At 38.0% G+C, this 27,172-nt stretch overlaps 7 protein-coding genes and 1 non-coding gene across 20 annotated transcripts in view; 5 read left to right on the top strand and 3 right to left on the bottom strand.

Annotated features, from left to right (window-relative positions):
- The window catches only part of LOC104806418, a 2,590-nt gene extending 859 nt beyond the window's left edge, over window positions 1–1,731 (bottom strand). Inside the window, exons 1-6 of the mRNA XM_010531314.2 lie at window positions 1,495–1,731; window positions 1,369–1,390; window positions 682–738; window positions 511–592; window positions 235–330; window positions 19–143 (exon numbers count right to left, since the gene is read on the bottom strand). Coding sequence (XP_010529616.1) covers window positions 19–143; window positions 235–330; window positions 511–592; window positions 682–738; window positions 1,369–1,390; window positions 1,495–1,594 — 482 coding nt within the window. The 5' untranslated portion in view covers window positions 1,595–1,731. The remainder of the gene's footprint in view (window positions 1–18; window positions 144–234; window positions 331–510; window positions 593–681; window positions 739–1,368; window positions 1,391–1,494) is intronic.
- A 903-nt stretch (window positions 1,732–2,634) lies between these two features.
- Window positions 2,635–9,175, top strand: LOC104806416 (beta-adaptin-like protein C). 3 transcript variants are annotated; one of them, XM_010531308.1, is made up of 16 exons: window positions 2,635–2,799; window positions 3,602–3,799; window positions 4,002–4,115; window positions 4,244–4,494; window positions 4,620–4,755; window positions 4,890–5,069; window positions 5,190–5,282; window positions 5,382–5,593; window positions 5,672–5,735; window positions 5,849–6,028; window positions 6,138–6,230; window positions 6,337–6,554; window positions 7,747–7,923; window positions 8,037–8,226; window positions 8,312–8,515; window positions 8,621–9,175. In XM_010531308.1, exons 1-16 carry the CDS (start codon window positions 2,713–2,715, stop codon window positions 8,921–8,923), a joined length of 2,700 nt encoding a protein of 899 aa, XP_010529610.1. In that variant the 5' UTR covers window positions 2,635–2,712; the 3' UTR covers window positions 8,924–9,175. The 3 variants fall into 3 exon arrangements, with proteins under 3 accessions (XP_010529610.1, XP_010529611.1, XP_019057282.1); XM_010531309.1 differs by having other exon boundaries at window positions 6,337–6,574; window positions 7,767–7,923; XM_019201737.1 differs by lacking the exons at window positions 7,747–7,923; window positions 8,037–8,226; window positions 8,312–8,515 and adding exons at window positions 6,845–7,034; window positions 7,120–7,323; window positions 7,429–7,719 and having other exon boundaries at window positions 6,337–6,731; window positions 8,912–9,175.
- LOC104806417 lies at window positions 9,168–11,127 on the top strand. Of its 4 annotated transcripts, none has more exons than XM_010531311.1 (6): window positions 9,168–9,953; window positions 10,169–10,244; window positions 10,339–10,454; window positions 10,553–10,612; window positions 10,689–10,754; window positions 10,930–11,127. In XM_010531311.1, exons 1-6 carry the CDS (start codon window positions 9,930–9,932, stop codon window positions 11,014–11,016), a joined length of 429 nt encoding a protein of 142 aa, XP_010529613.1. In that variant the 5' UTR covers window positions 9,168–9,929; the 3' UTR covers window positions 11,017–11,127. The 4 variants fall into 4 exon arrangements, with proteins under 4 accessions (XP_010529613.1, XP_010529612.1, XP_010529615.1 ...); XM_010531310.1 differs by having other exon boundaries at window positions 10,550–10,612; XM_010531313.1 differs by having other exon boundaries at window positions 10,081–10,244; window positions 10,550–10,612.
- A 2,095-nt stretch (window positions 11,128–13,222) lies between these two features.
- Window positions 13,223–13,294, top strand: TRNAT-UGU. Its single transcript has one exon. It is a non-coding gene; the product is annotated as a tRNA-Thr (tRNA).
- A 145-nt stretch (window positions 13,295–13,439) lies between these two features.
- On the bottom strand, window positions 13,440–16,121 carry LOC104806414 (short-chain dehydrogenase TIC 32, chloroplastic-like). 2 transcript variants are annotated; one of them, XM_010531305.1, is made up of 8 exons: window positions 15,951–16,121; window positions 15,122–15,353; window positions 14,958–15,037; window positions 14,691–14,844; window positions 14,503–14,581; window positions 14,302–14,389; window positions 13,959–14,005; window positions 13,440–13,726 (listed from the first exon to the last, which is right to left on the bottom strand). In XM_010531305.1, the coding sequence occupies exons 1-8, from the start codon at window positions 16,054–16,056 to the stop codon at window positions 13,562–13,564; spliced, it is 951 nt and encodes a 316-aa protein (XP_010529607.1). In that variant the 5' UTR covers window positions 16,057–16,121; the 3' UTR covers window positions 13,440–13,561. The 2 variants fall into 2 exon arrangements, with proteins under 2 accessions (XP_010529607.1, XP_010529609.1); XM_010531307.1 differs by having other exon boundaries at window positions 14,302–14,386; window positions 15,951–16,119.
- Window positions 16,122–16,682: 561 nt separating this feature from the next.
- LOC104806413 (short-chain dehydrogenase TIC 32, chloroplastic-like) lies at window positions 16,683–19,587 on the bottom strand. Of its 3 annotated transcripts, XM_010531304.1 has the most exons (9): window positions 19,339–19,587; window positions 18,370–18,601; window positions 18,205–18,284; window positions 17,903–18,056; window positions 17,736–17,814; window positions 17,549–17,633; window positions 17,322–17,347; window positions 17,180–17,250; window positions 16,948–17,039 (listed from the first exon to the last, which is right to left on the bottom strand). In XM_010531304.1, exons 1-8 carry the CDS (start codon window positions 19,442–19,444, stop codon window positions 17,194–17,196), a joined length of 819 nt encoding a protein of 272 aa, XP_010529606.1. In that variant the 5' UTR covers window positions 19,445–19,587; the 3' UTR covers window positions 16,948–17,039; window positions 17,180–17,193. The 3 variants fall into 3 exon arrangements, with proteins under 3 accessions (XP_010529604.1, XP_010529605.1, XP_010529606.1); XM_010531302.1 differs by lacking the exon at window positions 17,322–17,347 and having other exon boundaries at window positions 16,683–17,039; window positions 19,339–19,585; XM_010531303.1 differs by lacking the exon at window positions 17,322–17,347 and having other exon boundaries at window positions 16,683–17,039; window positions 17,180–17,226; window positions 19,339–19,583.
- A 3,151-nt stretch (window positions 19,588–22,738) lies between these two features.
- On the top strand, window positions 22,739–25,580 carry LOC104806411. Of its 5 annotated transcripts, none has more exons than XM_010531299.1 (8): window positions 22,739–22,852; window positions 23,293–23,390; window positions 23,543–23,629; window positions 23,752–23,982; window positions 24,205–24,360; window positions 24,497–24,547; window positions 24,660–24,806; window positions 25,030–25,580. In XM_010531299.1, the coding sequence occupies exons 1-8, from the start codon at window positions 22,822–22,824 to the stop codon at window positions 25,402–25,404; spliced, it is 1,176 nt and encodes a 391-aa protein (XP_010529601.1). In that variant the 5' UTR covers window positions 22,739–22,821; the 3' UTR covers window positions 25,405–25,580. The 5 variants fall into 5 exon arrangements, with proteins under 5 accessions (XP_010529601.1, XP_010529600.1, XP_019057173.1 ...); XM_010531298.1 differs by having other exon boundaries at window positions 22,753–23,112; XM_010531300.2 differs by having other exon boundaries at window positions 22,754–23,137.
- Window positions 25,581–25,669: 89 nt separating this feature from the next.
- LOC104806410 (gibberellin 20 oxidase 1) lies at window positions 25,670–27,149 on the top strand. Its single transcript, XM_010531297.2, has 2 exons — window positions 25,670–26,227; window positions 26,445–27,149. The coding sequence occupies exons 1-2, from the start codon at window positions 25,872–25,874 to the stop codon at window positions 27,064–27,066; spliced, it is 978 nt and encodes a 325-aa protein (XP_010529599.1). The 5' UTR covers window positions 25,670–25,871; the 3' UTR covers window positions 27,067–27,149.
- The last annotated feature ends 23 nt before the right edge of the window (window positions 27,150–27,172 follow it).

Raw genomic sequence — 27,172 nt, 5'->3', positions numbered from 1 at the left:
AAAGAGGGAATTTCATACGTGCAGTACACCATATCGGCCAAACACGAAAGCAACTGCGAAGCTTCTGAAAGCTCCTCGATTCCGACAATCATTGCAACTATCGAGAATATGCAAGCGACCTGGCTGAGGCAGAACATGAAACCCTAAGACCAAGAAAGCAGCAGGGTTAGCCCGTTTTCTGAAGCGGGGTGTTTTTTTTTCCTTATCCGTTCTAACTGCTTCCGGAGGACTTACGATGATGCAGTTGTCGCATTGCGTTGTCTGAATGTTGAACTCATCTTGCAGAAGAAAACGGGTTGAAGCCACTGAGTTTCCAAAGCAGCAGAAGACCTGTATCGGTTTTCCACTCTTTAGAAGACATAAAAAGTTTCTAAAAAACAGGGAATTGGTTTATAGACCAGACAAAAACTGAGACTGTATGTCTTATCAGATGGATGGACAGATTCTTGCAGAGGAAGTGCTTATGTTTTGAAACTGGAAACGTATACCATGTAATAACAGTCTTATTACCTCCGTGGCAAGACAGAGTTCAGGGCATCGGCTTTCTCCGCACCTGCCACTACAGGGCATGTAGCCAGCACAGCATGTGTACCTGTGAAATGGAGAAGGCATACCCTTTTAACCAAAGAAGTCTACTAACAGGAATCTCATTTCAACAGGCTATTGAATGTGTGGATTTACCTCGACATGTCATTGTAAAGTGCACGCTTGCGGAGTAAATATGATGCACAAGGGCCACTGCAAAAGTGTTAGAGCATGGGATTGATTATAAAAACATGATAGGAGCACAGAAGATATGCCTATTATTTCTCGATGAAGTTCCATTCGTTGAACTTATGTCGAGAAATCCATACTGATTAACACTGTTTTAGGAAATCATTGAAACTAGAGGATCAAGAATTTCAACAGGGCATGCAGCATCTGAGAAGGAGTATAAACATGTTCGGTTCCTATATTCGTGGAGAAAAGGATCAGTCCCTTTGCCTCTCATGTTAATTCTACCATAGAATGACGGAAAGAAAAACGAGAATCTCGCCTTTAATTGCGAAATTCAGATCATTCAATACATACCTTCTAAGTAAATGTACCTTTTCTGCACTAAAATTCCCAATTTCAGAAGTTTTCTGATCCCTAATCTGTATATATTCATGGAATCGTACATGAATTCCAGTCAAAATTTCATAGGGTCAGATGAAAAGCAATGAAATCAATCTGCGTCAATTCGGGTATACAAGATCTTAAGTCGTAATTAAGGCACCAAACGTTTATCATCACGATGAATCAAAGATGCAAAATCCAATAGATTCAGAAAATCTCCAGAGCCAAGTAACGAACCCACGAAAAGGCTCAGATCGAGAAGCAACTTACCACCAGAACGCGAAGCAACAGTCTGCGAACAACAACAACGACAACGAAGAAATTGACCGATCAATACTCAAATTCAAACAAAAATTCTCCCAGAAGAGAGAGAGAGATAGAGATAGATGTTGTTACATGGAGTATCAGCCTGGGTGCTCCGAGAGAGATCGGTGTGCCAGACATTGCGGTAGTTCTGTCGGAGCTGCATCTTCTCCACGTTGTCCTGAGGCGCCATTTTCGTACTGGATCTCTCGCTCTCTAAGGAAAGGAAAGGAGAAGGCGAGAGAATCAGAGAGACGGGAACTCAGATCAAAAGAAGAAGAAGCAAGTCAAACTGTGTATGGAGTGGCCAACTTGCAGAAGAAAAGGGAGAAAAAACCTGTCGAGCGCTCGCCGGTTGCCAACTCTACACACGTTGACTAGACAAAGTCTTGGGTGAATTTTGTAATTCTTGTAAACTTTTGGGGCCATATCTTAAATATTCCCATATTTTCAATGGCCTATTGATTGATATTCACTCTTTTCCAAAACATACCCTACATTTTCTTTTTTTGGTAAAATCATGCCCCACATTTTCCATTTGGTCCCAAAGATAACCGCGGTTACCTGATGGTTTAATGAATTTTAATGGTCAGACCTAAATCATGCATTTGTTGGGGAAAATTTTGCATTTTCTCGAAATTTAAAATCTATTTAATATGTAACTAAAAATAATTCCTCGAATATGATGTGATGGCATATTATTCAATAATATATTTTCTCCCAAACATGATTTTATAATGTTTTATAAACTCAATAAAATCGTGGTGATTTCTTGTGCATATTAAAATTTTTCGTTACGGTATTTCGTGGATTTTATGTAATTGGTAAAAATCAAAATGGATGCAAGTTTGACATGGGAACAGCATTTTTGGAATATATGTACAAATAAAATGGCACAGTTTTTTTTTGCCAACATAAATGCCACCCTAATAAGAATAATAATAATAATAATGATAATGATAATAATAATAATAATAATAATAATAATAATAATAATAATAATAATAATAATAATAATAATAATAATAATAATAATAATAATAATAATAATAATAATAATAATAATAATAATAATAATAATAATAATAATAATTATTATTATTATTATTATTATTATTATTATTCATGATCGCAGCTATATGGGTTCATAGGCCCAACTAGCTAAATTATAAAGAAGCCCATGAATGGCCCGTTAAGGGAGAGAAAGGCCACCGGAGTCTCCCGTTGCAGCATTTTCCGTCATCGTCTCTCTCTCTCTCTTTCTCTCGTCGTATCGGAGACGAAGAAGCGTCGAGGTCGAAGGAAGGGGGGATGAGCGGTCACGATTCCAAATACTTTTCTACAACCAAGAAGGGAGAGATCCCCGAGCTCAAGGATGAGCTCAATTCCCAGTACAAGGTTCTCATCTCATTCATCTTACTCTCTCTCTCGTTCCCTGTCTCCCGACTATCCATGTGTTTCATTTGTGGCTCTGTGGATCGCCATTGTTGCGATTTTTGATATCCCGTTCCGTGATTCTCTTTATGGGGTTTCGCCGATTGATTTGATATATTTTTTTTTTGTTTTCTGGTAGATCTGCGTAGTTTTGGGTTCGAATTCATGTGTTAATTTTGTTGCTTCTGAATAGAATTAGCTTCGGGTTTTGGGAAAAACCTTGTGGGGATGTGTGCAATTTCTAGGAACTCTGGGGGAATTAATTGGTTGATCTATATTGAACTTGGATCGATCAAGGCAAATTTGTTCGAGGATCAGAGATTTATTGAGTGAACTGTTGTTTCTTCTTATAGCTTCAATGTATTTGGATCCTGAGAGATCAATCCCATCTGCTCATTTGTGGTGGAACCTTCAATTTTCGTGGTTGCGCCTGCTGAGAAACTTACAAAAGAGTCGGGCTTTGAATCTGTAAGAGATCTGTGTTACATGTAGATCTCAGTTTTAAGTAGACAGAGATTAGGAAATAACTAAAGTCTAATGTTCAAACCCGAATCTTTCTGACACTTATTCTGCCTCAGTCATATTCAGTCTTAACTCATATTTAACTCTTGCAGTTTGCTAGAACTAGTTTTTCTGTATGTTTCCATGGCTCATAATTACAGTTCTAAGAGATTGTTTTGTTGCTGGCTCAATTAGGGGAAATGCAGTTTTCTTTCTTGCTTCGGTTTGTTAATCTTTCTTTGTCCGTTTCCCGTTATGTTTCTAGGATAAGAGAAAAGATGCTGTCAAGAAGGTGATAGCTGCAATGACGGTTGGAAAGGATGTTTCATCACTTTTCACCGACGTAGTCAATTGCATGCAAACGGAAAATTTGGAGCTGAAGAAGCTTGTTTACTTATATCTCATAAATTACGCGAAAAGCCAGCCAGATCTTGCTATTCTTGCTGTAAATACTTTTGTAAAGGTAATGCTCAAGCTACCTCCTCACGACAGTCTTTTTATTCAGTTGTACCCTAGCAAAGTTAAAACATCTAGTATGTAATGATTTTTTTTGTCTCTTGTTATTTGGGAAAGAAAACCTTTCATTGTACAATATATGCATTAATAGATTTGATTTAGTGGTTTTCTGTATATCATTATAAAATTATTGCTTTGTGATTGTGCAGGATTCGCAGGATCCAAATCCCTTGATCCGTGCTTTGGCTGTACGGACTATGGGCTGCATTCGTGTGGATAAAATCACCGAATATCTCTGTGATCCTCTTCAGAAGTGCCTCAAGGTTGAGTTTTTAACGCTACCTTTTCACTGGAACTTCTTATTAAGTATTCGACTTGACTCGAGAATCTGTTTCATTTTGATTGGTGTATTTTTTTCTATTCATTTGCCTTTTGCATGCTTTATTGTCAGGATGATGATCCATACGTCCGGAAGACAGCAGCTATATGTGTCGCTAAGCTTTACGATTTAAATGCTGAATTAGTTGAGGATAGGGGTTTCCTCGATGCCTTGAAGGATTTGATATCTGACAACAATCCAATGGTTGTTGCAAATGCTGTAGCAGCCCTTGCAGAGATCCAAGAGAATAGTACTAGGCCTATGTTTGAAGTGACTAGTGCTACCCTTACAAAGCTCCTTACCGCTCTAAATGAGTGCACAGAGTAAGTCTTTTCCTCATCTCCATCTTCCCTCATTTTTGGCCAATAGTCGGACCCTTTTAAAGAAGCATTCAGTGCTGTGGTTTAAATTTTGGTTCTGATTTTAATACTGACTATGGTCATTGTAGGTGGGGTCAAGTTTTTATACTAGATGCTTTGTCTAGGTATAAGTCAACTGACCCTCGTGAAGCTGAAAACATTGTTGAGAGAGTCACTCCAAGGTTGCAACATGCCAATTGTGCTGTTGTGCTCTCAGCTGTTAAGGTGAGATGTTTCTTATTGACTTTCTGTGCAACAAAGTGTTACTTGAAGATTATTCATAAAATATCACTTACGCGCCCTTGCACAATTTTCATGCTTGCTCCTTCTCTTTATTTCTTTCATGAATCATGGTGCAGATGATCCTTCAGCAAATGGAACTTATTACTAGTACAGATGTAATTCGAAATCTTTGCAAGAAGATGGCTCCGCCTCTTGTTACATTGCTTTCTGCGGAACCCGAGATACAATATGTTGCACTTCGTAACATTAACCTTATAGTCCAGAAGCGACCCACCATCCTTGCCCATGAAATAAAGGTACCTTAACCCCTTACCTGAGGACCCATATTACACAATTGATATATTTTTGTATTTGTTGAATGTAGTGGAACTCTAACGTAAAGAGGGCATTCTTATTTGTGATTCTGCTTTTGATAGGTATTCTTCTGCAAGTACAACGATCCGATTTATGTTAAGATGGAGAAGCTGGAAATTATGATAAAGCTTGCTTCTGACAGAAACATAGACCAGGTATCTTGAGTAAGCCATGCCATCTGTTGTATGTCTCGATCATTTTGGGTGTGTACAGTCTGTCTATATGAGGAAGAATTCTGGCAAACGCTACTGTAGGTTCTTCTGGAGTTCAAAGAGTATGCCACGGAAGTTGATGTTGATTTTGTTAGAAAAGCTGTTCGTGCTATAGGCCGTTGTGCCATCAAACTAGAAAGAGCAGCCGAGCGTTGCATCAGTGTTTTGCTTGAGTTAATCAAGATCAAAGTGAATTACGTTGTTCAAGAGGCTATCATAGTCATCAAAGATATCTTCAGAAGATATCCAAACACGTAAGCTAACAGTTTTCCGTTGTTGTTGCAAATGACATTTTCTTTCATCTTGGTTATATTAACGAAAGCAACTTACAGGTATGAATCGATTATTGCAACACTGTGTGAGAGTTTAGACACTTTGGATGAACCAGAAGCTAAGGTAGCGGCCTTTCTTGTTTGATTATCGGTTTGATAAAGTTTTAAGTTTCCGTTGCAAATGACTAATCTCAGACCAGCAGATTAATACTCTTGCGTCTGTCTGCATCTGGTTAGGCATCTATGATATGGATCATCGGTGAATATGCTGAAAGAATTGACAATGCCGATGAACTTCTTGAAAGCTTCCTGGAGAGTTTCCCTGAGGAACCTCCACAGGTCCAGCTGCAGTTGTTAACAGCTACCGTCAAGCTATTCTTGAAGAAGCCGACAGAAGGCCCTCAGCAAATGATTCAGGTTCCACTATACCCATGATGAAAGCATATTTCCCCCGTCCTGATTAACTCATGTCTATGTGTAGATAGAAAACTGGCATGTTTACTTCCATGCTTCGTGTGTTTTTCAGGTTGTCTTGAATAACGCGACTGTGGAGACAGACAATCCTGATCTCAGAGATCGTGCCTACATATACTGGCGTCTTCTATCCACCGATCCCGAGGTGCTTTACTTTGGTTCATTATAGCTTTTGGTTCAACTAGTTGATGTTCAAATTTGAAAATCATATGTGCAGTTATTGAAGACATTGTTGCATTTTCTTTGGATAGGCGGCTAAGGATGTTGTTCTGGCTGAAAAGCCTGTGATTACTGATGATTCAAACCAGCTCGATGCATCACTCTTAGACGAGCTCCTCGCAAATATTGCTACTTTGTCCTCTGTATATCACAAACCACCAGAGGCCTTCATGACCCGGTTGAAGACCACAGTTCAGAAAACTGAAGATGAGGACTATGCCGAGGGAAGTGAAGCAGGATACTCTGAGACATCTTCTCACCCGGTCGATGGTGCAGCTTCTCCTCCAGCCGCCGCAAGTAATGTTCCTCAGGATGCATCATCAAGACAACCAGCTCCTGCTTCTGTTCCTGATCTGTTAGGTGACTTGATTGGATTAGATAATGCCTCGGCAATTGTCCCATCTGATCAACCCACAACTCCATCTGGGTATGACTTGAATGGTGGAACTGTCTATTGATTTGTGAGGTTATATTCTATATGGGGAATTTCGGGACATGCCTGTCGCCGATCTCATCTTATCTTCTGAACATGATTTGCAGTCCCTCATTGCCTGTTCTGCTCCCAGCATCGACTGGTCAAGGTCTGCAGATTAGCGGTCAGCTAAACCGAAGGGATGGACAAGTATTCTACAGCATGCTTTTCGAGAACAACTCGCAGATTCCGCTTGATGGCTTCATGATTCAATTCAACAAGAACACGTTTGGGCTTGCAGCTGCCGGACCTCTTCAGGTAATCAAAGTTTACTATATGCTCAATGTCTGAAACTCATCCTGTTTTGGATCTTGATCTAATATTAACGTGTTGTCTTTTTTAGATTCCGACTCTGCAACCCGGAACTTCTGCCAGGACGATGCTGCCTATGGTATTGTTTCAGAACATGTCTGGCGGTCCTCCCAGCTTGCTTTTGCAAGTCGCGGTGAAAAACAATCAGCAACCGGTCTGGTATTTCAACGATAAGATCTTACTCGCTGCCCTTTTCACGGAAGATGGCAGGATGGAACGTGGAAACTTCCTCGAGGTAAAAAAAAAAAAGCAATCAAATTACCGAATCAAATCCCAGACCTTCATGTCAGTTTCAGTAAGTACCAGCAAAAAACCCGGTTTTTTTTTCTCGTTTACGCAGACATGGAGATCGTTGCCAGACTCAAACGAGGTTCAGAAGGAATTCCAAGGGATCACAATCTCAAGCGTGGAATCAACGCTGGATTTACTCGCAGCGTTGAACATGTTTTTTATAGCGAAGCGTAAGAACGGGAACCAGGACGTGCTTTACCTATCTGCAAAGCTTCCGAGAGGCGTACCTTTCCTGATCGAACTCACAGCCTTCGTGGGGAATCAAGGCCTCAAATGCGCCGTCAAGACTCCCTCACCGGAGATGGCCCCTCTCTTCTTCGAATCCCTCGAACATATTCTCCTCAATGCTTGATGGATACTCTGAGACATCTTCTCACCCGGTCGATGGTGCAGCTTCTCCTCCAGCCGCCGCAAGTAATGTTCCTCAGGATGCATCATCAAGACAACCAGCTCCTGCTTCTGTTCCTGATCTGTTAGGTGACTTGATTGGATTAGATAATGCCTCGGCAATTGTCCCATCTGATCAACCCACAACTCCATCTGGGTATGACTTGAATGGTGGAACTGTCTATTGATTTGTGAGGTTATATTCTATATGGGGAATTTCGGGACATGCCTGTCGCCGATCTCATCTTATCTTCTGAACATGATTTGCAGTCCCTCATTGCCTGTTCTGCTCCCAGCATCGACTGGTCAAGGTCTGCAGATTAGCGGTCAGCTAAACCGAAGGGATGGACAAGTATTCTACAGCATGCTTTTCGAGAACAACTCGCAGATTCCGCTTGATGGCTTCATGATTCAATTCAACAAGAACACGTTTGGGCTTGCAGCTGCCGGACCTCTTCAGGTAATCAAAGTTTACTATATGCTCAATGTCTGAAACTCATCCTGTTTTGGATCTTGATCTAATATTAACGTGTTGTCTTTTTTAGATTCCGACTCTGCAACCCGGAACTTCTGCCAGGACGATGCTGCCTATGGTATTGTTTCAGAACATGTCTGGCGGTCCTCCCAGCTTGCTTTTGCAAGTCGCGGTGAAAAACAATCAGCAACCGGTCTGGTATTTCAACGATAAGATCTTACTCGCTGCCCTTTTCACGGAAGATGGCAGGATGGAACGTGGAAACTTCCTCGAGGTAAAAAAAAAAAAGCAATCAAATTACCGAATCAAATCCCAGACCTTCATGTCAGTTTCAGTAAGTACCAGCAAAAAACCCGGTTTTTTTTTCTCGTTTACGCAGACATGGAGATCGTTGCCAGACTCAAACGAGGTTCAGAAGGAATTCCAAGGGATCACAATCTCAAGCGTGGAATCAACGCTGGATTTACTCGCAGCGTTGAACATGTTTTTTATAGCGAAGCGTAAGAACGGGAACCAGGACGTGCTTTACCTATCTGCAAAGCTTCCGAGAGGCGTACCTTTCCTGATCGAACTCACAGCCTTCGTGGGGAATCAAGGCCTCAAATGCGCCGTCAAGACTCCCTCACCGGAGATGGCCCCTCTCTTCTTCGAATCCCTCGAACATATTCTCCTCAATGCTTGATGGTGATTCTTCAAGGTTAACCCAGTGATGAAAGGTCATTCCTTATTCTTCCTTTTTTTTTTTTTGCCGACTATCCTTTCTCCAGTTTCAGTTTAGTGTATGTAATGTATTGCCAACCTTAAGCTGCTAAGTATCATATTTTTTGGGTGTGTTTGTGTTGGGGAAATGAGCCCTTGATGTTGATTGTTTTTTTTTTTGTGACTGAATTTAATCTGTGTAATCTCCAAAAAATTTGCCATTTTTTTAAACTTTGTTTTTTTTTTTTGCCGACTATCCTTTCTCCAGTTTCAGTTTAGTGTATGTAATGTATTGCCAACCTTAAGCTGCTAAGTATCATATTTTTTGGGTGTGTTTGTGTTGGGGAAATGAGCCCTTGATGTTGATTGTTTTTTTTTTTGTGACTGAATTTAATCTGTGTAATCTCCAAAAAATTTGCCATTTTTTTAAACTTTGGTTTTGGTGTTTTTGGTTCTTGAGCAAAGCCATTGTAGTAATTTGCAAATGTATGAATGGGTTTGAGATTTCTTATAGGATAATGATATGTTCCTTACCCTACCATTGTATAGATTCATATCATTCGGTGATTTTACAATATAATTGTTATTGTAACCAATTGCAATTGCTCGTCCTTATATTTTTATCGAGTAAAAAAAAATGAAAAGAAAGAAAAGGGTAATCCACGTTAGTTTTTTTATTGTCATTGTTGGAATTGTTACATCTTGGAACATGAGACCAAGTGTTCTTCCTTCTTTAAAGGGGAAATAAAATCAATTTCCCCATTAGCATATTATTCCCAAATTTGCATTATCCGATAATTTAGGCTTATAATTCGGTTGAATCTGTTTCTTTTTCTGGATTTTCTAAAGATTTTGATGCCCTTTTTGTTTTAATTTCCTTGTACATCCAAAGCACTGCATACATTGCCTTGTGTATATATGCGCATGTATACACAGATACACAGAGAGATCATATAGGCCGTACGAATTGGCAAACCATCTTCTACGAGATGAATCCCGGAAGCACAAACGAGGTTTGCTAAATTACTGCAGATTCCATTGTTCTTTTCCACTCTATTCTTGTTCAATCCATATCTTTTAATTACTGCTTTTTCAGGTTTCATTTTTCCTTTTTCTGGGTTTTAAAATTAATACAAACAGTAATATTCGCCTCAAGAAATCGACATAGATCCTGGTCCTGTTCGATGAGATCTCTTGGCGAAGTACATTGAATCCGTTCTGTTTTCAGATGAATGACACCAAACACTTCACAGGCGCTCCAGCTTCCATGGAACTCGTGTCTGACAAAGCCAAAACTGAAGCCAGTTAAGTTTCACATACATACATACATAACATACATACGTATGCATGTAAACATTAACTGAGCTCAGAGATTGAAGGATCATACTGTAATTGCAGCTGTTGTGTCTGAAGGAAGAGAGCAGCAACCAAACGCCAGACCCGCGTCTTCAACCGCTGAAACAAACCGCAGTAGCAGCGATACAAACGCTCCTATGAATCCACGCCCTCTTCCCGTGAGAATAATATTATATAACGTCCAACTCTATACAAGCTTATAAGTCTGCAATATTATTAGTGGCAATTTTAATTTACTGAACGTTTTTGTCAGAAGGTGAACTTTGCAAAACTGGAAACAGCTCGGCTGTGGGATTATTGCAGATTCTATGGAATTGTAAGTTTCGGAATTCTCGTGATCATATTTTTAATTTTCCGACATTAAAAAACTTTTTTTTTTTTTTTTGCGGAAGGGCGTAAACGATGGTCTGAGCAGGGACCAATTACTCGATGCCGTGAATCTCCACTTCGTCTCTCAGGTACTCTCAATCTTTTACTACATTGCCAAACGAAAAGATATTATTTACATAATATATATATATATATATAATGAAAACTTGTATATATATTGAAAATGAGGTACTGATGTTCTTATATATGGTTTTGTATTTTGTAATCGATTACTAAATAAATATCATAATGCGATAATTTCAGCCAGTTTTGAAGGAGGAAGAAGTTTTGTCGAAGTTTGCCATTGCAGTTGTCGCGGACCAAAGGCGAAAACGTATTAGTAGACGTTGAGGATGATCGACTTTGGATTAAAAAAAAATATTCTCTCGGTTTCTCAATTGAACATGAAATAGTTTGAACTAAATCTGTATATCACATCTTTATGTTATATATATATATATATACCGTTATCCAAAATCAGCTGTTATACTTGATCAATTGAGACCAACCCTTTATTCATCTGAAATTCTGAACGTGGATAAGCTCTTATGTTATTGTTATTATTAGCGAAGTATATTATTTTCAGGTCAATTTCCCAATAATCTTTCCGTGTAATTTTAAGAATTCATCTTTAGCATTCACTGCATATCATTAAAATTATTTAGTAATATTCAATTTCAAGAGGAAAAAAAAACTATTATATATTATCAGAGCTGTTTTGTTTTGTTTATTGAATTTGCTTCGGATTGCAAGAATACCTCAATTTTCATCCAAAAATGTTTTTCCACATTTGTGCAATTTTATTCCTTATTTTTGTTACCTAATTTCCTTTTTTTTTTACCTAATTTCATGTAAATTTTGATCATGATGATTCCTATTTATTTTCTAACCAATTATTTAAACAAATTATTTGGAGAATTTTATTAATCTCACTAAAACACATTTTTAAGCTCCAAAATTATCATTTAAGTGGTATTTTCTAATTTCTACATTGAAAATGACCTTGGGAATCTATTGGTTAAAAGTTAAAACACAAAACTATTAACTTTACCTATTTATTCTCAATGTTTTGTTGTAAAAATTGTTGGCTCATCGTATTAACTGCCACCGCCATTAATAAAAAAAATACTAATAAGTAACCCATTTATTAAAAAAAAATTCAAAAGAAAGTTTTGGCAACTAGATATTGAAAATTATTTTTAAATAAAAAGAGGAAGAAAGACAATAAGGAGAAAGAAACTTAGAAAGAAATGTAAATATTTATATACTAAGAAAAAACAATGAAAACTTAAAAAGAAAATAAAAAGGAATAAAAATAGAAAATATAGCCAAAAACAAGAAGAAAGGTTGACGTAGGGGGTGTAAATACTATGAAAATAGAATTTCTGTTTTTTTTCCCCAAATACTAAATGAAATTATGGAGAGAAATAAGAAAAATGAAGAAGAAATCGCTAATTTACACTACAGATAAAGCAATAGAAAAAATAGAAAGAAAAAAAAAAGACTGGAAAAAATACATTAAATAGTAAACTATAGATATGGAAATATAGAACTCAGAGAAAAAAAAATATGAAAGAAAAAACGTAGAGCAATATAGCAAAAAAGAATCAAACCATTAAAAGAAAAGAAGAAAGAAATTAACCCATTAATTAAATAAAAAACGCGTCATTTTAATCCTATAAATACATTATCATATTAGACATTAATTAGAATTAACACTTACCATTAAATCCAACAGATTTTCTCGCGAAGAATGAAGAAGTTCATAACAGTTATGATCTTTTGTTTCATTTTCATGTGCATGGCCATGGCTGACTCTGGAATTTAGAAGAGCAGAGATTAGGGGAAGAGTTTGAAGTGCACGAGAAAGGCAAATCCACAGGGGCTTTCCTGTCTCGGAGGTTCTTGTCTTCTGGTCCGAGCCCCAGGGGTAGCGGTCACTAAATTAATTTCTGTATTTTTAATTATTTTTAGAAATGGATCGATTATTAAATAGTATACTAAGTGATAGTCTTATTTTACATATCTTTATAGTTGTTTTTATATTGTAAGCTTTAGGGACGAAATTCTAATTTCATTTGCATAAGTTTGACGTGTTAGAAGATATTATTAAAGCATTAATTTATTTTTAGTTTTTGGTTAATCAGAAATGTGTATTCAAGATTTGGTAATTGTGTTTCTAGAATTTTACAAACTGTTTAAAGTAAATTATTATTATATACTAGAATGTTCTTAGGAATAGTATATATATGTGTGGTCTCGTAATATTTTGAATAACAAAAAATATTTTTTTACTATTGCTAATATGACCACGGCCGAAAGAGTGATTTTATTTGGTTAATAGCCCAATCCATGTGTATCATAATTAATCTGAATCCAATAATAAATCAATTGATTATGATTTTTTAAAATCTAAAAAACGGAATCTAAACCTAAACTGATCGAAATGAAAAATCGTTTTTTTTTTTTGCGGTGTAAAACAAATTCTTTACTTTTGGTTTTTGGGATGATTAGCAAAGTGGGAAGAATAATTATTAAATAAATAATATTGCAAAACGCCCCTATAGCTCAGTGGTAGAGCGTCAGTCTTGTAAACTGAAGGTCCGTAGTTCGATCCTGCGTGGGGGCATTTTTTAATTTTATTTTTCTTTTAACTCAACACAACAAATACTGAGAGACTGAGATCATTCATTCTAGGTGTTTTTGTTTCGGTTAGTCAAAACCAGACCCAGAATTGGAGTTGTGAGAAACCTATTGACATAGTCTTTGCTTACAATTCACAACTTTCAATCTTTCCAACTTTACTCATCACAAGTTTACGAATAATAATACAAACAAAGATTTTGCCAGACAAACAGAGATCGCTGGCAAAGAAGACGAACACAGATGCTGTCCTTTAACTCGAGTTGGTGAGATTCATACTAAACTCCCATAGTTTCTTAGCCAAATCTGAATCTTTTGTACATGAAGATGGTTTCCCTATGTTGCTGTCTTTGAAGTATTCTCCGGTGGCCCCACCCACCTGAGGATGCAGTGCCACATAACATGTAGTTGCCGCCCCCTGTTATATTGGTTTCAGACATGATGATGATGATAAGCCAAACCAGACATCTGAACCGAGTTATGGTTTTAACCATGTTCTTTTTCTTCTGGTCTGCCGGTTGGTTATGGTCAGCATCAAGAAACCCGGTTACCGGTTTGCATGATTAGTCCGGTTTAAATTGGTTTGGATCTGGTCGGTTTTTCTTCAGTTAGTGGTTTGGAGAATTTGGTCGGTTTAGAGAAGCATATACCTGTGGAACACTCTTCAGGACATATTTCCCCACTGCCTGAACAATTCCTGTATCGATCACGTGACAGAAATCCAATAGCAAATCATTTATGGAGATGCATATATGGACATGTATACATACATTTATACGTATAGGTAACCATCTCCACCATGCAACTGAAGATGTTTGTGTGGTTTATTCGCAGTCCAGACTATGGAAACCAGACATAAATGCCATTGATGAAGCTAGTGTGTACCTTGACAGACATGTATGTGTGTGTATATATGTACATGTCTGCCTATATGTGTGTACCTTTTACAGAACATGGGTTGATAATAGAAGAAATCGGAAAAAAAATAATTACCATTGATGATGCCGGAGTGGTGGAACAGATTGGTCATAATGCCACCTGGATGAAGCGAATTCGCGGTGATATTCACCTCGTCTTCCTGCTTATCAATACGAGAATTCGAAAGTATCAACTTTCTTGATCTTGAATGTCGAATCGTTACAAAAGACAAGTTCTTGATTTCAGTATGGAAGCTTCTTTTTTGTTTTGACCGACCTTAAGTTGCTCTGAGAGCTCGTTGGCGTGCAAAATATTGCAGAGCTTCGACTCTGCATAGGCTGTCGTTCTACTGTAACTGCAGAAAAACAGAACCACACCACACAGAAAGAACGTCGATATATATATATATATATATATGAAAAGAGACGGGACGAAGTGATTTGAACGTTTTCGGTTAATATAACCTCGGTTCGTCAGTGATTTTATCAAAGCGGATTCCTTCTTTGTATGTGAATAAATGAGCATCAGATGATACATTAACGATCCTTCCTTCCCGCCTGCTTTCACGGGACGTGTTCTTCATCGTATCTAGCAGAAGATTTGTCAATAGAAAATGACCTGAAACAATATGAAGATGTTACCACTCTCTTGCTTTAGCTTCTGGAATTTAGAAGAGCAGAGATTAGGTTAAATAGATTCACTTTTATTGTGTTTTTACTGAATTAGCTCACCCAAATGATTGGTTGCGAATTGCAGCTCGACGTTATCCTTTGAAAGCATGAAAGGGCAAGCCATAATCCCCGCATTGTTGCTTCAGACGAAAACGATATGATCGAAAACATTATCCTTAACGATAAACCAAAGATTCAAAATTCACATGGGTTTGGGTTCTTACATGAGAATATTAAGTGGACGACCTGAAGATATGTATTCGGATGCGAATTTCCTGACAGATTCCATTGAACTGAGATCCAACTCCATAACCTCGACCTTGGCTCCAGGAACTTGGTTGATGATATCTTCCTTAACTTTAGCACCTGCACTTGTGTTCCTCACTGCCATTACTACGTGGACCCCACGCAGTGCAAGAACACGTGCCGTCTCAACTCCGATACCACTCGATGCTCCTGAAAATTTGAACAAATCAGAGAAAGTTCATCACAGTTTTTTTTTTCCTTCTAAATTCAGCGAGTTTCAGTTCAAGAAATGGAAACGTTTCTTTTGACTGTTCTTGAACCGGTCAGATGCATGCTTAATATGATCAGATGCGTGAATTCATATAATCAGATGTTTTTCATATATAGATCATAATACTTGCCGTAATTTCTAATAAACTGAAAGCGGACACGAGTTCAAATCGTATCAGAACAGAAACCCAGAATTGAAATTCCTCCGACAAGATTCAGAATCCAATTCCAGTTATGTTCCCGTCTGTTCTATTTTGTAATGAAAACTAGGAACAGCTTTGACAATAAATCACCGACAAGATGTCCTTTTCATCTGTAACCAGATCATGATGACCATAGAACCCTAGATGCCAATTGAACAAAGCAAGTCTCTTTCCTACTCGTGAATCAGTTCTGAGACAGAACACAGAACTCGGAATTGTACGAAAGTGCTGAAATTGAGACAGACCCAAGCCATAAAAACCAGAAAACTGCAAGAAAGTTGACAAATTTATCCTACAGAATGTGTGCATATATATACACACGATTGACGAAGACCTGTAACGATGGCAGTGAGTCCTGTTCCGTCAACTCCATGTGTGACTTCTTCCGCTGTTGAGCGAGATGAGAACCCAGACGCCCCTTTTGATCCAAAAAACCACATTTTTATTTTCTGTTTTCGATTTCGGAGAATGGATCAAAGTTTTATAATCAACACCTCGAGGCAAGAGTTGACCAGAAAAGGTCCCATGTTCTGTCATGTGATATCCTCTTAATCTATTATCAGCAAAGACACGAGTTTAATTTTTTTTTGGGGGGAAACGACGAAACGTTGAATCGGGTATAGTTCTTTAAGCAAATTCAAAGTTCAATTTCAACTATTTCAAGATTATTTTTTTATTATCCACGATTGTAAAACGTGTTTCGACAAAATATAAGATATTGGGATCCTTGACTCTGTTTATTTCTTAATTCAAGATTATAGTTTTTCGATCATGAAAATCATCAAGAACCCTGTCCTTTCTCCTTTTCTTTCTCTACACCTTTCTTTATCTGCACGTTTTCGTCATTTTTCCCGAGAAAAGATGGAGATTTTCAGAGAAAATCAGAGAACAGAACAATGGGAGTCGTACAACAAATTTCATCCGAGAAAACGGAGAAACAATCCGAGAAATATAGTTTCGTCGGAGAAAAGAACAGAAAATGCTGAGTTACCATCTCAGAATCGAACCAGAATGTGTTTGGTTCCAAGGAAAATGCGAGACAGCTCAGGAGAAAGCAGAGAAAACAGGGAAGAAAAGTTTACAAAAGATATTTGTGTTACATTCAGTTTATACAGAGTTTGGTTACATTCAGTTTCCAATTCATACAAAAAGTTTGAACAAGTAACATTCACTGTGGCTGGCTTGCAGAAAGGAAAGAAAAAAAAACAGACATCACTAACGGAGAAGATGAACACAAATGCTGTGTAAGAACTTTTGCTTATCTCGATTTGGTAAGATTCATACTGAAATCCCATAGTTTCTTGGCCAAATCCGAATCTTTTGCAAGTGAAGTCGGTTTTCCTATGTTGCTGTCTTGGAAGTACTCTCCGGTTACCTCAGCCACCTGAGGATGCAATGCTACGTAGCAAGTTGTAGCCGCCCCCTGTAATTGATGATGATAAAACCAAAGTGAACAACCAAACCGGAACCCTGAACCGAACCAGACCGGTTCAGTGAAATGGCAAAAACCCGGTTAACGGTTTTTTGTATTATTAGTTAATTAAATCTGTTCAAAGCATATACCTGTGGAACACTCTTCAGCACATATTTCCCCACTGCCTGAACAATTCCTGCATCAATCCGGCGACAGAAATCTAATGGCAAATCATATGATTCAATGGCAATCGTATATAGTGCACTCCTATTATTGATAATCGCAACGTACCACAAGCAACAAGCAGAATGAGCAAGCTTTACCGAGTTCGGGAAGAATACCAGTGCATGCAAGCACAAGAACATATGTACGTATAAGTATCTATCTACATCCTGCAACTAATGATGCTTGAGTCGTTTATGAACTCACGGTATATATATTATATGTATATGTGTCTGTGTTTGTGTGCATCTTTACAGAGCATGGATTGGTAAAAGACGGACTAGAGACAGAATTACCATTGATGAAGCTGTGGTGGCGCATTAGATTGGTCGTAATGACGCCTGGATGAAGGGAATTTGCGGTGATATTCACCCTGTCTTCCTGTTTTATCCATACCCCAGAAAATGAAAGCATCAACAAACTTAATCTTGAATACCGAATCATTACAAAACATTTTGATTCAGTAGAGAAGTCTTTTGTTACCTTAAGCTGCTTTGCGAGTTCATTGGCATGCAAAACGTTGGACAGCTTTGACTGCCCGTAAGCAAGCATGGTATTATAACTGCAGAAAGGGGAAACACCAAGAAAGAACGGGTTGATATATGAAACAGAGACGGGAAATAATGGATCAACTATTAAGTTACTATCACCTCGACTTGTCGTTGATTGTGTCAAAACGGATTCCTTCTTTATATGGGTACCGATGAGCTGCAGACGAAACATTAACAATCCTTCCTCCTCGTTTGCTTTCACGAGATGTGTTCTTCATCGTATCTAGTAGAAGGTTTGTCAGCAGAAAATGTCCTGAAATAATATGAACATGTAACTGATATCTAAGTTCAAGTGTCTCAAACTTGGAATCACAGCAACTAGGTTGAACAGATCCATTAGGCTTCTGTAATATTACGAGGTTGATTACATGTTTCGTATTGTGTTTACTAAATTAACTCACCCAGGTGGTTGGTTGCGAATTGCAGCTCAATGTTATCCTTTGAAAGCATGAAAGGACAAGCCATAATCCCTGCATTGTTGCTTCAGACGAAAACGATATGATCGAAAACATTTATCTTTAACTATAAACCGAAGATTCAAAATTCACGTGGGTTTTGGTTCTTACATGAGAAGATTAAGAGGACGGCCAGAAGAATTGTATTCAGACGCGAATTTCCTGACAGATTCCATAGAACTGAGATCCAACTCCATAACCTCGACCTTAGCTCCAGGAACTTGATTGATGATATCTTCCTGAACTTTAGCACCTGAACCAGTGTTCCTGACTGCCATAACTACGTGAACCCCACGCAAGGCAAGAACACGTGCCGTCTCAACTCCGATACCGCTCGATGCTCCTGAAAATTTTAACATGTAAGAAGAGAACTTTAAACAAATCAAGCAAGTTGAGAAAGTTAAACAAACCATAGCCAATGGCTAAGAGAGGTTAGTAATTGTGACATAACGCCGAACCAAAACCAATGGCCAGATGATATTTGCAGCCATTTTCCAATAAGCAATGAGCAAACACGAATTGGAATTGTATCAGAAACCCGGAATAGAAATTCCACCAGCAAGGGTGCATGTATGTTTCTAAAGGCGTGTTATTGCAATCTTTGCAAAGCTATTAATGTTTCATCACCAGCTTTTACTGGGAATTCCCCACTAAACTACGAAAGAATCAAATGGATACTACAATTCTATGCTCTGTAAAGGACAAAGTTTTCCCATGAAGGGAAGATCTGAAGAGTATGATGTACTCCTGTTACAGTTATGTTCCTGTATGCGCTATTTTGAAGTGAACTTTTCTCTTGAAAGAAATCAGAAACAGCACAGAGAGACAAGACGTGAAGTCTCACAGATGATTTGGGTTCATTTGTTTGATCGAATTATGAAACAGATCCTGATCATGGAGACCCAAATTCCAATCGAACAAAGCACACAAGCCATTTTCCTGCTCGTGAATCAGTTATGAGACAGAACCAGAACTCGGAATGGTGTGAAAGTGGAGAAATTCAGACAGACCCAGTTCATAAAAACCGAAAATTTGCATTAAAAACTCAGAATTTTGACCGAACACAAGATTTAAGAAGACCTGTGACGACGGCAGTGAGTCCTGTTCCGTCAACTCCATGTGTGACTTCTTCCGCTGTCGAACGAGATGAGAACCCAGATGCCCCTTTCGATCCAAAAAACCACATTTTTTTTCTTCAAAGTTTGTTGTTTTCTTTTTCGGAGAATCGATCAACGATGTCTAATCATCAACACCTTGAGGAAAAAGGATGACCAGAAAAGCTCAAATGTTTTATCATGTTCCTTGGCGGCTTTTTATCGGTGTCACTCACGTGAAATTTTTAACCTATTATTCACACACACACACACACACACGAGTATATATTATGAAAATTCTAGATCGCATTACGTGTTAACACCACATGACACATGTAAGAAAGAGACCTTGCTTGCGTGGGGGATGGAGAGATAGACCCATATGCGTGGAGTGGAAGAAATGTCAGTCCAAGCCCTAATTGGGTAGAGGAAGAACCATACATGTGAACCCATGGGGGAACTTTGAGAGGGGGGAACTTCAGCAATGCCCCTTTTGTGTCGCAGGGATATCATGGATACACCTCACAAACATAAGCAATTATCAAATTACAAAGTTACCCTTAAAAAAATTGGAAAAAGTCATTCATACCCTTAATGAAACACAACAACGCGTAAGTACACATGGGAGATGTGAGAGGTGGAAACTTCAATGCAAGAACGTGTGTCAATATCCACATGTGTGGCTTAAAAAAAATCAACCACTAATAATAAAAATCTAAAACTAAAAATCAGAAAATAAAAATCGTCGATTTCAAAACAAAAAATCAGAAGAAAAAAAATTCGTCGGGAGAGAGAAGTCGATGAAGAGAAATTTGTATCGAAATCGACCAAAATCGTATAAAATCGATCGAAATCGAACGAAAAAAAATACATAATTGTGAAAAATGGAAGGATCGTCTTCATCTTCATCAAACGAGGAAGGTTCGAGTGGGTGCATATAGATTGGCCGAAAAAGCATATCTAGAGAGGAGAAGGACAACGGTTTCTTCTTCTGATATCGACATAAGTATTTTGACTAACCTTTCTTCGATTGGATAGGAAATTTGGTTTGGGTTTAACGTTTAAAAAGTTTGGTTGAGGAATAACGGTAGAAATTTGTTTTGGTCGTCCATTTTATGGGATGTTTAGAGCTCGATTCCAGTTTTCGTTGACATTATATTATGATTTTGTTTACCAAAAGCAGAATTCTATTAGGATTTTAACGATACAAATAAAATTTCGGTAAAAGTATATTTTAAATATTTTTACATGAAAGTAATGGAGTTTCTAGAAAACGTATGAATTATAAAAGAAGAAAGCATTTCATAGAACAAAGACATTTTAGGTATCTATTCCATATGAAAAAGAAGTCGTCTTTGAAGATGACTTTAATGATGATGTTCATCAACCGTACGGTGAAGACGGAGATGGATGTGTTAGTGTTGAACTCGCTTTGTGGTGTTTAATATGAGTGAACGTTGAACTCGTTATGTATTGTATCTTATGTGTAAGTATTGGTCTCTCTATATGTCCAAAAGAAGAAAGAAATCATTTCACGAAAAAATCTCAATTCGTAAACTCAGTTCATGATGTTTTGTATGTGTGAGCTCGGTTTATGATATTTTGTGTGTGTAAACTCGATTTGTCATGTGTGATTTGTGTGAACATTATGGTAGTATTTTATTTAGTATTGATCTTTGCAGGTGTCCAAAAAATGAGAATTTATATAGGACCGAACTTGTGAATATACTACCAAATATAGGAAGTCGTACATACTACCAAACAAATGTTGTAAATAATGAGTGGTAATTGTGATAACAAAAATGGTCGTAATTGAATCGTTTTTATTCGGGAAGTAAACGTGCATAAAAAAGACAAAAATTTAAAATAATATGAAAAGCCACGTTGATCAAATAACTACGAAAAGTGGGTCCAACCGTGAGGGAGTCACTAATTTTGTCTTGGAAATCGGCCACAACCACATTTTTATGACATGATTACGACTTATTTGCCACCATAAAGTTTTTGTAAATTTGTTAAAAAGACCGCGAATTTCGATTTGGTTTTGTTAAATGGTGATGAAATTCGGCCAATGAAGTGATATTATTCGATTTGAATTAATATTTTTAATAAATTTCAACAAATTTATAATTTTGGTTTATTTCATCTCATTTGGTTGAATGTGTTTGTTAATGGTTCATATACAATTAGTGTCACATGTTAAAAAATGTATAATGTTTTCATAAATTTGTGATTTGTGCTTAAAAACTCTTTCTTTTGATATAATTAATATAATAAACATCATTCATCAAAGAAATTTTGAGAAAAAAATATTTTACATCAAATTTATGTTGATTCACGAAGTGATAAATAAGTCGTAATTAAGTTGTAAAATGTTAGTTATTCTCGTTTTTCGAGATATCAAACATTTGACTTTTTTAATAATTTACGATTTTGATTTGTTGACGTTTTGACCCTTTGACTTCATTTATTTTTTGATAGTTTGACATTTTGATTAATGTTTTGATTTTTGGACTTTAGTTATATTTTGACAGTTTAAATATTTGATTTTTTGATTTTTTGATTTTTTGACTTTTTCGACTACTCATTTAACATATCTTTTCTGTAACTTATACATTGCTACTTATCTACGACCATACATGATTTTTCAAAAAACGTACAGACTAGTTAATTCATCCCAAAATACATCCAAAAAATTATAAAAAAATCAAATCACAATAGCGATTCAATCGCTTGCAAATAAGGTTCTTCCCCAACATCATAGACCCGGAACACGAACTCCTCTTTCCAAATAAGGTTATTCATGTTTCTAACAACGGTCATCTTTGATTTGTGCTTTCCGGTTTTACGAACGTATCTTCCATCGGTAAGTCCTTTCGCACAGTACGAATCCGTAGACACGACCAAAATCGATTTTGATCGGTTGGAGGAGTGAAAAAACGAAATGGGTGCATGAAAAAAAAATCAAAGTGGGTAAACGTGAAGCTATGTTCAGTGAGGAACAAAATGAAAGAAAGTGAAAGAAAATCTTAAAATCCAAATAGAGCAACAGAACAAGACTGGATGAGAAAGAGAATGAGTGATTCTGATTCTGATGGATCGATTAAGATTGCACAAAAATTAGAACAAAAGAAGATTTTTTTTTTTTGTGAGAAAATAGTTCTCTTTTTTTTATATATAAAATAGAGAAGAAGAAGAAGACAGCAACGTGGCAGTGGCAAGAGAGAGAAAATAGTTCTTTTGTTTTAGTAGGTTTTTTAAATCTAAATATAAAAGGTTATTTTTGATTTTTTGTATACAAGGTTATACAAGTCATTTTACATTAAATGAGGTGTAGAATTTGATAAAAAAAAATTTAGATTTCCTGGAGTGTATCCATGAAAGACATGCGACAGGTTAGGTGTATTCTTGAAGTTTGCCCCTTTGAGAGCGCGAGAGACCATGACGTAGCAGTGAAGAGAGGGATCATATGATTTCAGATTCATATAATTCCTGGCTGGGTTAGTGAACAATCCTATCGATATCAGGAGGAGGGTAATAGTTCAAAGTTTCAAACTTGGAGGATTCTTCATCAGAATCCCAAAAAAAAAGTTTAGGGCTTTCATAGGTTTCCCACCAACTTGCATAAATTCCAGATCTTCCCAGCTTAGCAAGCCCCTCGGGAAAATCGAACAAACTCAGGAAATTCATAAACAAATGACCATACCGTGGAATCCGCGGAAGACCAAGAGGAGGGAGGGCCACTTGTCAAATATTCTCTGTTGGTTCTTTTCCAAGTATTAATGGTCTGAGAATACTATGCCACCGTACATAATGTTCTGTTTCATTGTTCTTTTGCAAATGGTAGACAAGAATCTTGACACTTGAGAGATTTCAGACACGATGGTTTCCTCCGATCAACTTGTGTTCCTGATTCTGTCCACCGTGGCTTTCCTTTTAGTTGCAGAGAGTTGCAGAACAATAATGTCAGACGAGGAGAAACAAGAGCTGGTGAAGCAACTCAAATGTGTCAACAAACCTGCAATCAAGAGTTTCCAGGTCAGCTCACCTGTTTACACCTTCTGTATCATCATGTTCTCACACTTTCATCATTGCTGTATCATTGTTGTGCCTAATTCGATACAAGTAGGTATATTAGAATCATTTTTCTATTCATTATCACATCAAATTTCTGATTTGGATTTGGACAGACTGACCATGGTGATATACTGGACTGTATCCTCCTTCACAACCAACTAGCCTTTGATCATCCTCTGCTCAAGAATCGTTCCGTTCAGGTTTCATTTTCATAGCTTAGTTCCTTTCTTCCCTCCCCGTCTTCTTGGTCAGTGATGGAGTCTTTAGAAATTATGTAAAAAGCTCCTAGAAATACTTTTGTGAGTGATTGACATACTTGCAGATGAGGCCTGCAACTATACCTGAATGGATCACAGACAACAACAACACTTCACAGAAAAGCGGTTTCTTGAAGTTTCTGCAAGGTGGTATAAGTTGTCCAAATGGGACAGTGATTGTTAAAAGGACTACAATGCAAGATCTTATACATGCGAAATGTCTGAAATCCATGGGACTAAACTACCCGAGATACGTTCCTTCAAAGGGCAAGAACATTGATGTAGCCGGTCATCATGTAAGAACCCTTTGCAGCTTTTACATAATTTTAATCACGTGGTGGTATTGTTCTTGCTTACACGCTGAGAAACATCGGTTCTTGTTCTCTGTCAGTGCCTGTGAACGGTTTTGAGTTGGAACATCTTTACGGTAACATAGTTTGAGACTCATTTCTGTAGCAATGATTCTACCAGTGCTGATAATATTTTTCATATCTTCCTTTTTGTTCTGTGGATTTTAGTTTGCGGTGACTGAATACAGATATCTCAACTACGGAGCAAAGGGAAACCTTAACATATGGGATCCGGAAGTGTTGGCTGATCAATTTAGTCTTTCATGTTTGTCCATTGCCGGTGGCCCTAAAGCACAACTCAACAGCATTTCAGCTGGATGGATAGTAAGTCAAGCTCTGTTTTTTCCTTCTCTTGCATCATCTAAACTTTACATAAACCAATTTCAGTGTACACAATATCACTTTTAAGGATGAAAGTTTGAAAATTTACCGGAACTCATGTTTCGAAATGTCGTTTCAGGTGAACCCGTGGCTGTATCTGGGTCACAGTCGCTTGTACACCTACTGGACTGTCAGTTTTCAGAAAGCCCTTGAGGGCCTTACCTTAATATTCTGGAGTTTCTCTGGTCATAGTGCTATGGCTCATGCAGGTTATGCGGTTGTAACCCTTTGTGTAAAAACAGGCTGATGGATTCAAAAAGACTGGCTGCTTCAGTACACAGTGTCCTGGATTTGTGCAAGTCAGCTCCAAGATTCCACTTGGCATCCTTATAAAGCCGGTTTCCAGTTACGGCGGTCGACAATTTGAGATAGACATCAGCATGCATCAGGCAAGATTCGGTTACTTGTTTTCATTGGTTTACCTTCAGTCCAGAAAGTGGATTCAACTCCATTTCAACGACCTTTTTTCTGACATAATCGTCTATCTTTCATCGAGTCTAAGCCGATAGCAAGTCATCAGAGATGTTCATCCCTCTACTTTTTTCAGAAAGTTACAGTTCTATGTTACACCCTCTAGCCGGCTGCTGTATTTGATAGTGCCTGTTAATGCAGGATCGTGCCACGGGAGACTGGTGGCTCGTGCTGAACGACGAGTACATTGGCTACTGGCCAAAGTCATTGTTCACAGCCTCAGGCTTAGCTGAAGGAGCATCTTTCGTATCATGGGGAGGAGAAGTGTACAGTCCAGTGACAGAGAAGAGCCCGAGCATGGGCAGTGGCCATTTCCCGGACGAGGGTTTCAGAAAGGCGGCGTATGTGAATGGTCTCAAAGTGATTGCTTCCACAGGACAAGCTATAACTCCTACATCTTATTCCCTTAAGACATTCAGCGACAGTCCAAAGTGTTACAGAGCAGAATACAAGCCAGCTTATGGTGAGTGGTCAAGTGGTATCTTCTATGGAGGTCCTGGAGGATGCACATTCTAGGAAAAATGTCTTAACATCTTTATGAATCAAACCCTTTTCTCTAAATAAAATGGTGTTCTGATTTGAATCGATCTTTCTTGAATCGTTCGGAGCAGAAATATATCCAAAAATCTTGTTCTGGGTAAATTCCAATGTATGATTGTGGTTAATATTGGAATAAAGCTGATGTTGACATCCACAACTGTTTCAGACACTTTCTAAACAGCAAATCATACTGTAACCAAATTGTAGTGGTTCATCATCATCATCATCATCATCATCAACGTCATATATTCTTTCCAAAAATGTAATTCCGGCATAATGATTAGCCTGAAATCTGCTCTTACTGCTACTAGATTTCTCCAAAGCTACTTTTGTTGTCTTAATAATAGCCCCTATGCATATCTAACTGCCAGCCTACAAACCCTACTCTTACCCCTAAAACCTCAAGAAACTTCTTGTCTGAGAGAGATTCACTTATAAAAATAATGTCAGAGCTTCAGAGTTCTCTGCAACTTCCTGTGTTGGATTTGACACAACCTCTTCAACCTTCTGTTCTGTTGTCTCTCTCAAAGGCCTGTCGAGAGTGGGGATTCTTTTATGTCACCAACCATGGAATCTCCAGAGATTTGTTCAGCAGAATCTATTCCTTGTCCAAACAGATCTTCAGTGTTCCTCTTGACTCGAAGCTTAAGCTTGACCCTTTCTCTTCTCTCAAAACGTACACTCCCCGTTTCATCGCTTCCCCCTATTTCGAGAGCCTCGTAGTCTCTGGACCCGATTTCTTTGCTTCAGCAAAGGCTTCTGCAGATGTGTTGTTCCAAGATCATAAACCAGAATTAAGGTTCTCACTGATTCAGTCCACTCTTATCATTTTCTGGATTTGCGTGTGTTGCTTTGTAAAATATAGAACTCTGGTGTGATCTCTTCTCTGAAATAGAAAACTAAACCGGGTTCTTTCCTGTTCTTGTTTAAGCGTTTCAAGGCCAAGTCCATAGCACTATCTTCTGTATCTTTTATATTTCTGATCATTTCATGCTTTTCTTCCTTCTGTTTCTCAGCGAGAGTCTGCAAGAGTACGGAACTAAAATGGCAGAACTATCGAAAAGAATCATAAAGATTCTCTTGATGACCCTAGGAGATGATGCCAAGAAGAGATTTTACAAACCTGAGTTCGATAAATGCCACGGATACTTGCGTGTAGTGAACTATACGCCTCCAAAGGACGTAGAGGACAGACAAGAACCAGTGGAAGGGCTCGGAATGCATACAGACATGAGCTGTGTAACGATACTCTACCAAGATTCTGTCGGCGGCCTCCAAATGAGATCCAGGGAAGGAAAATGGATCGACATAAAGCCATGCGAGGATTCTCTGGTGGTTAATGTCGGAGATCTGATGCAGGCTTGGAGCAATGGACGGCTGAGATCTTCCGAACATCGGGTTGTGCTCAGAAAGCTGGTGAACAGAATCTCTCTGGCGTTTTTTCTGTGCTTTGAGGACGAGAAAGTGGTACTTGCGCCGCAAGAAATCGTGGGCGAGGGCAACTGCAGGAGCTACAGATCGTTTGTCTGCTCAGAGTATCTGAAGTTCAGACAGAGCAATGAAGTGGGGAAGTTTGAGAAAATCGGTTACACTGTGAAAGACTTCGCCGGGATAAAGCCTCAGCTGCTAGATCCTTAAGGTAGGTACGTTTACTGGTTTTCCGGTTTAGAAATCGCTAAACCGGTTCTGTTTTACGAGAGGAAAGAAAATAAAAACCGGGATGGGGGGGGGGGGAGAACAAAAG

The sequence above is a fragment of the Tarenaya hassleriana genome, unplaced genomic scaffold, assembly GCF_000463585.1.
Source record: "Tarenaya hassleriana unplaced genomic scaffold, ASM46358v1 Cleome12, whole genome shotgun sequence".
Classification (NCBI taxonomy): domain Eukaryota; kingdom Viridiplantae; phylum Streptophyta; class Magnoliopsida; order Brassicales; family Cleomaceae; genus Tarenaya; species Tarenaya hassleriana.
Note: the sequence above shows the minus strand (reverse complement) of the source record. Positions and strands in the feature narration are given on the sequence as shown.